Genomic DNA, 12,829 nt, shown 5'->3' on the forward strand with positions numbered 1-12,829 from the left:
CCAACCATCAATATTTTTTTTAAAAATCAGCTAATCACCTATTTGTTTGCAAATATGCAAGTATTCTGAATTACGTAAGTAAGCACTTTAATTTGATCAATTCTTCACTGTTCAAGCAGATATTTTGGTTCACGAAGACATGACTTTTAATAAAATAATAAAATAAAAGTTTTATATTGGGACTCCATAGCCATGTTCTCTGCATTTTGTAGGTCTGTAAATACTTCCTCTTTCTTTATAGTCCTCAGACTAATGGGGTATTTATAAGTATATTGGACTTTCATTTCTTCATGTGGGTGTTATTAAAATAAAAACCACACAACATTTTCATTTAGTAATAGCTTTTAGTTGTATTCAATCCAGAATCTACATAAAACTGCTTACTATACTTTTTTAATAAGTAAAATTTGAGGGGAAAAAAAGCAAAGGAAAATGCCAAGGAAAAAAAAAAAAAAACCCCATTGCCATTGAGTCAATTCTGACTCATGGTGACCCCACAGGACAGAGTAGAACTCTACCATAGAATTTCCAAGGACTGCCTGGTAGATTCGAACTGCCAACCTTTTGGTTAGCAGCCGTAGCCCTTAACCACTACACCACCAGGGTTTACTATGAAAAGAAGTAGAGGGTCAAAAAAGAAGTTCTGTAAAAATCATAGTCACCAAAAGAAAGGTTTCTTTTTTGTTTTCTTGGTGGATTTTTACTGTTTCCAATGTTTGTAGTAGTTGACTAAAACAATGGCATTGTTTAAACTAGGTTGGTTTTACTATAATATTAATAACCCCAGCTACTACTGTCTGTCAATTTGTCATACTGTGGTGGTTTGAGTGTTGCTGTGATGCTAGAAGCAACCTATGCCACCAGTATTTCAAATACCAGTAGGGTCATCCGTGGCGGACAGGTTTCAATGGAGCTTCCAAACTAAGATGGGCTAGGAAGAAAGGCTTGGCAATCTACTTATGAAAATTAGCTAAGGAAGACCTATGGATCACAACAGAACATTGTCCAACATACTTGATTTGAACATGTCATCAGGAGGGCTCAGTCACTGGACGGAGGCATCAAAGGCATGAGATGGATTGGCAAATAGCCGCAACAATGGACTTACACATGTTGGCAATTGTGAGGATGTTGCAGGAACAGGCAACGTTTAGTTCTGTTGTCCATAAGGTCACCATGTGTTGGAGTCGACTCCAAGGCAGAGGACAACAGCTCTTCTTAATATACAGACTCTCCCTAGGTGATCACATCTAATCCCATGGCTTTAAATCTGCTCCATGTTGATGACCCCCAACTTGATATTTCCAGTCCCAGTTGCCTTCCTGATCTCCAGATGCATATAAACTTCAGCCTTCTCAGCATCACCACTTGGGAGTTTAATAGGCATCTCAATTAAACTGCATTCTTAACTCCACCTTGCCAAAAAATATGTGAAGTCATCACGGATTGACTCATCTCTGTCTCACATAAATCTATCTGTCAGCTCTGCCTTCAAAATATATATAACCACTTCTTAAGAACTCCACTGCTACTTTCCTATTTTTAGCTATAATTAACATTTGTCTGTACTATTGTAATAGATTTCAAACTGATCTTTCTGCTTCTTCCCTTTCCCCTACAGTCTATGGTCACTATAGCAGTCAAAGAAATCCTTTCAAATCATAGGTAGTATTGTATGTCATCTTGACTAAAAATCCTTCATGGATTTAGCATCTCAAGGACAAAATCTTTACCATGCCCTATGAGCTCTATATGAACTGGCCTCAAGTTACGTCTCTGATATCATCTCTTAACATACAACCACCCTGCTGGCTTTGCTCCAGCCACAGATGTATATTTCCTCTTCCTTTTTTTTTTTGAGCATGCCTAATACCCTCCCGCCTCAGGACCTTTGAACCTGCTGTTTTCTCTGCTTGGAACACTCTTACCTCTCAAATATCTGCATGGCTAGCTGTCTTGCTCCCTTCAGGTCTCTGCTTATCTGTCATTTTATCTGAGAGTCCTTCTCTAGGCAATCTAGATTAGCACCCACCACCATCACTCTCTATCCCCTTATGCTCCTTTATTCTTCTTCATAGTGCTTATCGTCATCCATCGTATTATACACTCACTGTCTATTTTTTATTTATATTGCCACCCACTAGAATGGAAGCTCCAGGAGAGCAGGGATTTTGTCTGATTTTAGTTCTCACTGCTCTATGTAGAGATCCAGAACAGTGTCTGATATGTAGTAGACATCCAGTCATACTGGTTAATTAAATAACTCTTTTTTCAGTTCTCTAAAGCATCGAATAATGTTGTTCACATCCTTCTTGGGTTGTTCTCTTTTTGTTCCCTGTATTCTCTGATCGCCACTCTAAGCCTCTTTGTGGGGCTCCTCTTCCCTTTATCATTCCTAGAAAGTGGGTATTTCTCCAGGTTTAGGCCTTAGCACTTTCTTCCTTTTTCTGTATGCCAAAAAAAACCAAACCCATTGCCGCTGAGTCAATTCCGACTCATGGCGACACTGTAGGACAGAGTAGAACTGCCCCATGTAATTTCCAAGGAGTGCCTGGTGGATTCGAAGTGCCAAACTTGCTTAGCAGCCTTGGTTCCTAACAACTATGCCACCTTTGTTCTATGTAGTTGCCCTTTATTTCAGTCTGAACACTATTGCTTTAACTATAACGTACAGAAACCTAGAGGACTGACACCCAAATCTTTGTCTCCATTTTACACCTTTCTCCCGGACTCCAAAATTGTCTGTCCTGCACCCCGTTGGATACCTTCAAGGGATGTCCTCAGAAAGGTCTCCAGAGGCTTCTCTGGTGACAGCCTGAGGGCTTGACCTCAAACTCATGTCTTACTCATTGTCTTCCTTCTCAGCAAAAGTTCCCAGGAATTGGGTCTATTTTCCTGATAATGATAAAAATGAGAAACTTGTCTTTGTCAAGTACTTCATATGCATTCTTTCTGTCCATCCAATGATTCTTTGCAGTAAATTATTAAATCTGATTTATAGGTAAGAAAACTCAGACTCAGAAAAACTAAATAGCTTGCTCAAGGTCACAAAGTTTCTAATTTCTTATAACAGTGGTACTAGTACGTAAATCTAACTTCCTTCTGAGATGATACAAGGCCCATAGGAGGCACAGTTTGTTCTTGGCTACTAACCCAAAGGTTGGCAATTCGAACACTTCCAGTAATGCTGTGGAAGAAACGCCTGGCAATCTGCTTCTGAAAAGATTACATCCAAGAAAACCCTATGGAGTAGTTCTACTCTGTATCACGTGGGTTTACCATGAGTCAGAATTGACTCCATGGCAACAGATTTAGTTTGGTTTAGTTTTCTGAGACGATAGATGAAAAAGTCCATCTTCACACACACACACAAAAAAAAACTTCCAGAATAAATTCAGCAATCCAAGCAACACAATAGGTTTCTCTGTGTCTCAAGGGCTCACTTGCATCTTGGAAAGCCCAGTTCACTTGGCTTCTCCTACCCAGAAAGCCAGGAAATTTCCATCTCTGAGCACTGTCTCCTCAGTCTCCCACACGGAGGTCAACTTTAACCTACCCCAAATTGGATTTTTAAACATCCTTTCCCCTCAAATCCCCTGGAAACCAATTCAAACACCTTTTGCCCTCCCTCACTCTCCACAAACCATCTTACGGAATATATCTCAATAATGGCTTTCTTAATATAGGACGTGTCTGCCACATCTCAATATGAACATGGCATTATTAGAGGTGGAACTGGTCACGGAGTTCTCAAATATATCTTAGGAAGGATGGTCTTGCCTTCTTATGATCCCCAAAATGAACTGTCCATCCCCATTACTCTCCTGGCTAATAAGCCTACTCAACTCAATGGTGACCTCCTCAGAAGCCTTTTCTGACCTCTTCCAGCAGCCTTCTCCGGCCTCCCGCTCCACATATCATGGTTTACTTGTTGACTTTTCTGGCTTACCCTGTTAACTTAAGATATAACATGGCTACTGAAGGAAAGGAAACCCTGCTGGTGTAGTGGTTAAGAGCTACAGCTGCTAACCATAAACATCTGCGGTTCAAATATACCAGGCATTCCTTGGAAACCCTATGTGGCAGTTCTACTCTGTCTTACAGGGTTGCTATGAGTCAGAATCTACTCAACGGCAATGGGTTTGGTTTTTTTAGTTTAGTGGAGGGAAGAGGAGATAGCACAGATTCTCTAGAATTTTAATAGTTGATATTTTCATAAATGTGAGATTTTTAGCAGTCCCAGAACAAATAAAATCAAGCTTAGGTTTTGTTATTTTCTGTTGATTTTGTGTACACTTCACAATTTACGTGTTATGTAATTTTCCTCTTAGACACTGGAGCACCACGTACACTTTTCCAAAACACACTGTATTTATGTTGACCAGGGGCAAGGATCATGTCTTATATACTTCTCTAGCCCGTTTCTAGCTCTATGCATAGTGTATGGTCCAAACCAAAACCAAACCCATTGCCATTGAGTCAGTTCTGACCCATAGCGACCATGTAGTTGGAATAGTATATGGTAGGTATCCCATAAATGCTGAGTGGATAATGGATGGAAACTGCCCTCTCTTGCACCAGTCTGCAGTTCCTGCTTTAGCAGGATTTAAAATCACAGTGCATAAGATGGCCTCTTGTTCTAAACCAAAAATCAAAACATTTGGTCTGATGAACCCGTGTGTCCTTGGAGGAACTTCAGGGCTAAATATTAGATTGTCACATTTGAAATCTGGACTGTCCCGTATAGTCACCCCCTATGTTTTATACAGAACAGAAAGTATTGAGAAATCGGAATACAAATTCCTTTCTGTTCACAGCAGCCATGTTTTTAATGCTTAAGAAGAAAAAGGTATAATTTAAAAAATTTGGAAATCTTCATCTACAGACAGAGTAACCAACTAGAGGTTTGATGCATGCATTTTGCTTCACCTCTAGCAGAACAGGGGACTTCAGGCTCTAGTTTCTGCCCCGGGATTAAATCAGGTACAGCACATGCAGCCTCTGACACAGCAGCAGCTGCTTAGCCACCCAGAAAACTGCTGCACCAGCAGCGACTGCCTTGTGGCTCTCCTCCTTAATGAAGGAAAACCAGCAGGTGACCGGTGCCGTGACGGGGAATCACAGGCACACTCCGAGCCTGTCACTGTGTGAAGGCGCTAACGTACAGCTTCTTAGAGGAACACTTGGTTCCGCTCAGGGGTAGGGCACAACAGAGCTTTTCCTTTTTTTGTTGTTGTTCTGGTTTGTTTTAATGTGCTGCATCATAACTCTGAAACTAACATGTTACACAATTAAGATCAATGATGTTTTATGAGATTTATTTTATAAAGTAATTATATATCCTGTGAACTCATTACTACTAAGAAGATGTCAATACATCTTAAATGCATTTTTGTCCCAAGGTGAATGACAGGCAGCGATGGGAAAGGGGGCTGGGGATCAAGAGAGAGTTTTCTCTTCCAATGCGTCATCTACTTGCTCTGTTCACAGAGTAGGTCTCTGAAGAGTATGTGTTTGGTTGCCACTCAATGGTTAGAACTGTAGAGAACAAAGGATTAGTATATACAAAATGGTAATAAGCATCAGGTAAGAAAAGACGGTAAGCGTTGTTGATAATGTTCCAATAAGTTTCAAGAATCAGAAAAGAATCCATTACAAACAAACAAAACAGTTACCATGGTGTCGACTCAGACTCAAGGAAGACCCCAAGTGTGTCAGAACCTGATTGTACTCCACAGGGTTTTCAGTGGCTGATTTTTCAGAAGTAGACCACTAGGTCTTTCTTTCAAAATGGCTCTGGGTAGACTTGAACCTCCGACTCTTTCGGTTAGTAGCTGAGCACATTAACCATGTGCACCACCCAGGGACCCCAAAGAGAGTAAAGGTACAGCTAAATATCTGTTCTGAGTGAGGTTTACCCAGTTTCAATCAAGGAAGAGACACATTTCAGTTTGTAACTCAGTGAACATATCTTTATTCCATATAAAAGAAAGTGACTAGCAAAGCAACTCAGACCTATCAGGGAGACAAATTTAGAAATATTCTACCCTCAAAGGTCACAGACCCAGACGTGTAAAAAATACAGATAGATAATAGATGGATGATGATATAGACAAAAGTTTATCTAAAGATTTTCTTTTACGCTACTTAATGAGAACACAATTCAGTGTCCGCACAAGTTAACAGATAGTTGACAAAAATTATAAACCAAAGTTTAACGGAAATTATCAGAGAAAAGAAAATATACTAAATGGGCAAATAAATAAATAAATAAAATAAAGGCATTTAACAGAAATCAGAAGACAATAGACTCAGAAAAGAAATAATTTTAACATAGTTCAGTTTCTTTAAAGTTTTAATGATCACAAAATGTTTGTACCTAACACCCTGAATGTGGTGGGAGGTGGGGATATAGAAACAATTAAAATTAGCCTGTAGACCCCAAAAGTTACTCTGGCTGACGAACAGTTATGTGCTTAACTAATGATCCTCACAACTTTGTATTTGTCCGAAACTTTCAGATACATTGCTGTCTGCTGGCTTAAGGCTTACACCCTTGCTTGTAATCAAAGAAAGGGGGCTAGTTAACTAAAGCTCCTCACCATTAATAACAATTGGTTTTACAGCCACTTTCAAGGCCCCCTCAGAGAAAACTACTACAAAAAAAATCTACTTTGATGTGCTGTGGGGCTTAATCAGACTTCTAGAGTCAACAAATGGCAAGGAAAAATCCCAGTAAAATGTTCAAAAAAATGGTAAGTCAATCTGATAGAGTCTGAGTTGTGTGTTTCTAGGAGCTTTGGAGATCTGCCAGTGTTAAATCGGATCCAGTTGGTGGGGACCAAAGGAGCTCTGGCTGCAAATCACGACAGAAAATCTGACCAAATAATGTCTTTTCGAGTATGTGACAGCTGAAATCTGTTCTCTGACTGTTACTGCTGTGAATAAATGAGAAGATATTTTATTCAAATACGTGTGGGTGAAAGAAAGTTGTCATTACCGTCTTCTAAAGAATACAAAAAATAAGCAATTTTTCATTACATCTATTACTGTTTTATTTATTTATTTATTTATTATACTTTAGATGAAGGTTGACAGAACAAGCTAGATTCTCATTAAACAGTTAGTACACAGTACACATATTGTTTTATGACATTGGTTACCAACCCCACAACATGTCAACAGTCTCCCTTCGCAACCTTGGATTCCCCATTACCAGCTTTCCTGTTCCCTCCTGCCTTCTAGTCCTTGCCCCTGGGCTGGAGTGCCCCTTTAGTCTCATTTTGTTTTATGGGCCTGTCTAATCTGTGGATGAAGAGTGAACCTCAGGAGTGACTTCATTTGAGCTAAAAGGGTGTCCAGGGGCCATACTCTCGAGGTTTCTCCGGTCTCTGTCAGGCCAGTAAGTCTGATCTTTTCCTGTGAGTCAGAATTTTCTTCTACATTTTTTTCCAGCTAGGTCCAAGACCCTCTATGGTGATCCCTGTCAGAGCAGTCAGTGGTGGTAGCTGGGCACCTTCTAACTGTACTGGACTCAGTCTGGTGGAGGCCATAGCAGATGTGGTCCTTTAGTCCTTTGGACTAATCTTTCCCTCGTATGTTTAGTTTTCTTCATTCTTCCTTGCTCCCCCAAAAAAGGGTGAGACCAGTGGAGTATCTCACATGGCTGCTCACAGGCTTTTAAGACCCCAGACGCTACTCACTAAAATAGAATGTAGAACGTTTTCTTTATAAACTATGTTATGCCAATTGAGCTAGATGTTCCCTGAGACCATGGTCCCCACAGACCTCAGCCCAGTAATATGATCCCTCAGGGAGTTTGGATGTGTCTATGGAGCTTTCACGACCTTGCCTTATACAAGTTGTGCTGGCTTCTCAACTATTGTGTACTGTCTTACCCATCACCAAAGTCACCAACTATCCATTGTCTAGATAGTGTTTTTCCGCCCCACATCTCCCCTCCCTCATAAGCATCAAAGATTGTTTCTTTTTATGTGTAAACATTTTTGTGAGTTTTTATAGTAGTGGTCTCATACAATATTTGTACTTTTGTGATTGACTTATTTCACTGAGCATAATGCCCCCAGGTTCATCCATGTTGTGAAATGCTTTACAGATTCGTTATTGTTCTTTATCATTTCATAGTACTCCATTGTGTGTATGTACCATAGTTTGTTTATCCATTCATCTGTTGATGGGCAACTAAGTTGTTTCCATCTTTTTGCTATTGTGAACAATGCTGCAGTGAACATGGGTGTGCATATGTCTATTTGTGTGAGAGCTCTTATTTCTCTAGGATATATTCCTAGGAGTGGGACTGCTGGATCGTATGGTATTTCTATTTCTAGCTTTCTAAGGAAGCGCCATATTGTTTTCTGAAATGGTTGTACCATTTTCCACTTCCACCAGCAGCACGTAAGAGTTCCAATCTTCCTGCAGCAGCCTTTCCAACATTTGGTATTTTCTGGGGAGTTTTTTTTTTTTTGTCTGCCAGTAATGCTGGGGTCAGATGGTATCTCACTGTGGTTTTGATTTGCATTTCTCTAATGGCTAGTGATTGTGAAAATCTCTTCATGTGTCAGTTACCAACTTGAATGTCTTCTTTGGTGAAGTTTCTGTTCATTTCCTTTGCCCGTTTTTTAATTGGATTATTTGTCTTTTTGTAGAGGTGTTGGTTTTCCTACAGATTTTAGAGATTAAACTTTTGTGGGATTTGTAATAGCCAAAAATTTGTTTCCCACTGTTTTGGCGAAGGCTTTGGACGAGTGTTTAATTTTTAGAAGATCCCAGTTACCTAGCTTATCTTCTAGAGTTTCTGTGTTGTTAGTTAATGCCTTGTATTAGGGCCTCTAGCATTGATCGTATGTTTTCTTCTAAGATCTGTGTAGTTTTTGGTTTTATATTTAGGTCTTTGATCCATTTTGAATTAGTTTTTGTGTATGGTGTGACTTTTTGTTTGTTTGTTTTTGCAGATGGACATCCAGTTTGCCAGCACCATTTGTTAAAAAGGCTGTCTGTTCCCTATGTGATGGACTTTGGGCCCTTATTACAGTTTTTTAATGAAATGTGCTATTTTAGAAAAAAAATTATGGAAAAATGTGTACCTCTCCCATTTTGTAAAATCAAGTTTGAAATTCCATGCATATTAAAAAGAAACATCATTCCTTTCTATGCCACTGTTAATTTTCAGGAAAAGGGAAAAGGTTGAAACAAGCTAAGGAAGAAGAAATGGCAGAAATCGACCAGTACCGAATGCAGAAGGATAAAGAGTTTCAACTGAAACAACCTAAGGTAAAGCAACAACGTCAGTGTTGATTTTTATGCAACATAAATTATAAAATATTAATATACCTGAGATTTAATACAGAATATCGGAGGAAAAAAACACTGAGATTGAGCACATACAGGTTAACCAAGGGTAATATCAAACCAAATAATATACCTTAAATATAACAGAACTATTGGTTTTACATTTTCACTTGCAAAGAATTTTTGATTTGTCAAAAAAAAGAATGAAGCAATAATTATTATCTAATATATTATGTGGAGCCCTGACGGTGCAGTACTTAAGAGCCATAGCTGCTAACCAAAAGGTCAGCAGTTCAAATCCATCAGCCACTCCTTGGAAACACTGTGGGGCAGTTCTACTCTATCTTACAGAGTTGCCATGAGTTGGAATTGACTGGACAACAAGGGGCTTGTTTTTTTGGTTTTGTTTTGTTTTTTGGTATATTATATATAATATTCTCAAATATATAAGTCGAAGGGATTGGCTAAAGAGTTATTCTTACTACAGATTATTAACATTGCAGTGAGAAGAAAATTCCAGAAAACATGTTTTGTGTATTCATATTTACCAGTAGAATAAATAAAAAATGTTGGACACTAAGTTATAGAATGTATTTGTTGGGCAAGTTTTCTTGGGTGGACCCAAGATTCACAAGTGGCCAAAGCAGATATTGTAGAAAATTGCTGAGAAGCCTTCTGGTATTTCCTTACTATTTTCTTTTCAGCTGGCGCGTTTTGTTCAGTAAACCTTTCATAAAAATATGAAGAGATACTTCTTCCTACACCAGCATTTTTAAATACCTGCAGTTTACAGTGAAAACAAGTACAGGAAATTTTCAGAGCTAACACCATTCTTTCCATGCCACAGTACGAACCAAAAAAGAGAAATGATTAAACTCTACATGTCATAATTTAAGTGTATATGATATTTTCCTTTTAAAAAATAAAATGAGAGAGGTGGGGCCAAGATAGCGGACTAGGTAGACGCTACCTCGGATCCCTCTTGCAACAAAGACTCGGAAAAACAAGTGAATCGATCACATACATAACAATCTACGAATCCTGAACAACAAACACAGATTTAGAGACGGAGAACGAACAAATACAGGGAAGCAGCGACTGTTTTCAGAGCAGGGAGCCAGCGTCCCAGTCAGGTAACCGTGGCACTGGGCTCTGGGCTGGGCCCAGGGGAGCTGAACTCAAAAATCTTGTGGCAGCGCAAACAAGGGGAGCAGCCCTACCCCCCTGAACTCACCCCAGGAGGGGGCCCAGCCGGTCCGCGAGGGCAGCGTGGCGACACGGCTGGAGGGAGAAGTCCCCGGGAGGCAGTGACTGGTTCTGGAGCCGGGAGTACAGCATCCCAGCCGGGGAACCTTGGCGCCGGGCATTGGACTGGGCGCTGTCACGGCGCAAGCACGGGGCGCAGCCCTACTTCCCTGAACTAACCCCGGGAGGGGGCCCAGCAGGTCCGCGGGGGCAGCGCGGCAATACGGCTGGCAGGAGGAGAAGTCCCTGGGAGGCAGCGACTGATTTTGGAGCCGGGAGTGCAGTGTCCCAGCAGGGGAACCTTGATGCTGGGCTTTGGACTGGCAGCGGAGGATGTGACCGCGCCTTCAGCGGGCCAGACCCTCGGGGGCAATCTCCACACAGCCAGCACACATAGGCAACACGCCCCTCGGGAATCTCAGATAAAATAGTCATTCCAAGCAAGATAAGCAACTGTGGCTATATTCCGAGGTGCTACTCTCCTATTTCTCTGAACCCTCTCCCACCCGTCCCAGGCGGCTTCATTAGCATTGGAATTTCCTGAGCAGGAGGAAGAACGGCTCCAGCTCCACGGCGGCTTTGCATCCCCCCCCAATTTTTTTTTGGTCTTTTCCTAACCCATTCCTCCGACCTCAGAGAAGGAACCACAAAAAACCCAGGGACCAAAAATCCATCCCTAATTGGACTAAAAACACAGAACCAGCTACAGCCAAGCATATATGATCCAAATCTCGGACTTTCATCCTTACAGAGAACAAGGAGGCAGTTATAATCCAAAGGCAGTTCTGATAGGGATCTGACTGCATTTTTTTTTTTAGCGGATTTTCTGGAAAACAAGTTTCCCAGGTCTGATATCTCTGCTTATTCAACAGAGCCCTAACTGACCCACAACAGGGAACTGAGGGCTGAAGCTCCCCCCAGACCACCTAGCCTCTTGCCTTAGGGGTCTAAGGAGGGTGACATCTACCAATCAGTAGAGGTACTTGCATTGGGGGCCTAAGGTACAGCTGCAGTGCCCTCCCACCAAGGTGCTATAGGAATAGAGACACACCTACCTCACTGACACTTGGGGGAAACCCGTCAGCATCCTGCCGCCCCGGAGGGTGAACCCCAGCTGCTAATAGAATCTGATGCACACAACTATCACCACTACTTCTCGAGGTGGATAGGTGTTAGGGTGCAGCACACACTTGATGACCCAAAATCAGATTCTACTCAAGAATAGTGAATAGACTCCGGCATATATATCTGGCAACAGACCAAACCAGCTGGTAATAGGTCATAAGTAAGTCAAGGGCTACAACAAACAAGACAGCACAATCTAGTAGCCCATCCATGTGTATTGAAAGAAAACAAAACAAGATAAGAATCAGTGAGCATTTATAGAATAAACCACTACTATACCTTAAAGATGGCTCGGGGACAGCAGTCGATATCAAACCACACAAAGAAGCAAACCATGACAGCTTCTACAACCCCCCAAACAAAAGAATCAAAATCTTTCCCAAATGAAGATACAATCCTGGAATTATCAGATACAGAATATAAAAAACTAATTTACAGAATGCTTCAAGACATCACAAACGAAATAAGGCAAACTGCAGAAAAAGCCAAGGAACACACTGATAAAACAGTTGAAGAACTCAAAAAGATTATTCAAGAACATAGTGGAAAAGTTAATAAGTTGCAAGAATCCATAGAGAGAGAGCATGTAGAAATCCAAAAGATTAATAATAAAATTACAGAATTAGACAACGCACTAGGAAGTCAGAGGAGCAGACTCGAGCAATTAGAATGCAGAGTGGGAAATCTGGAGGACCAGGTAATTAACACCAACATAGCTGAAAAAAAATCAGATAAAAGAATTAAAAAAAATGAAGAAACCCTAAGAATCAGGTGGGACTCTATCAAGAAGGATAACTTGCGTGTGATTGGAGTCCCAGAACAGGGAGGGAAGACAGAGAACACAGAGAAAATAGTTGAAGATCTGCTGACAGAAAACTTCCCTGGCATCATGAAAGACGAAACGATATCTATCCAAGATGCTCATCGAACCCCATTTAAGATTGATCCAAAAAGAAAAACACCAAGACATATTATCATCAAACTTGCCAAAACCAAAGATAAAGAGAAAATATTAAAAGCAGCCAGGGAGAAAAGAAAGGTTTCCTTCAAGGGAGAATCAATAAGAATAAGTTCAGACTACTCAGCAGAAACCATGCAGGCAAGAAGGGAATGGGATAACATATACAGAGCACTGAAGGAGAAAAACTGC

The 12,829-nt window shown here is 40.7% G+C and overlaps 1 protein-coding gene across 1 annotated transcript in view; it reads left to right on the plus strand.

The window, feature by feature from the left end:
• ATP6V1G3 (ATPase H+ transporting V1 subunit G3) overlaps positions 1 to 12,829 on the plus strand; it is a 49,666-nt gene that overhangs the window by 8,228 nt on the left and 28,609 nt on the right. Inside the window, exon 2 of the mRNA XM_003410202.3 lies at positions 9,191 to 9,291. Within this exon, the coding sequence (XP_003410250.2) occupies positions 9,191 to 9,291 (101 nt within the window). The remainder of the gene's footprint in view (positions 1 to 9,190; positions 9,292 to 12,829) is intronic.

The sequence above is a fragment of the Loxodonta africana genome, chromosome 20 (assembly GCF_030014295.1).
Source record: "Loxodonta africana isolate mLoxAfr1 chromosome 20, mLoxAfr1.hap2, whole genome shotgun sequence".
NCBI lineage: Eukaryota > Metazoa > Chordata > Mammalia > Proboscidea > Elephantidae > Loxodonta > Loxodonta africana.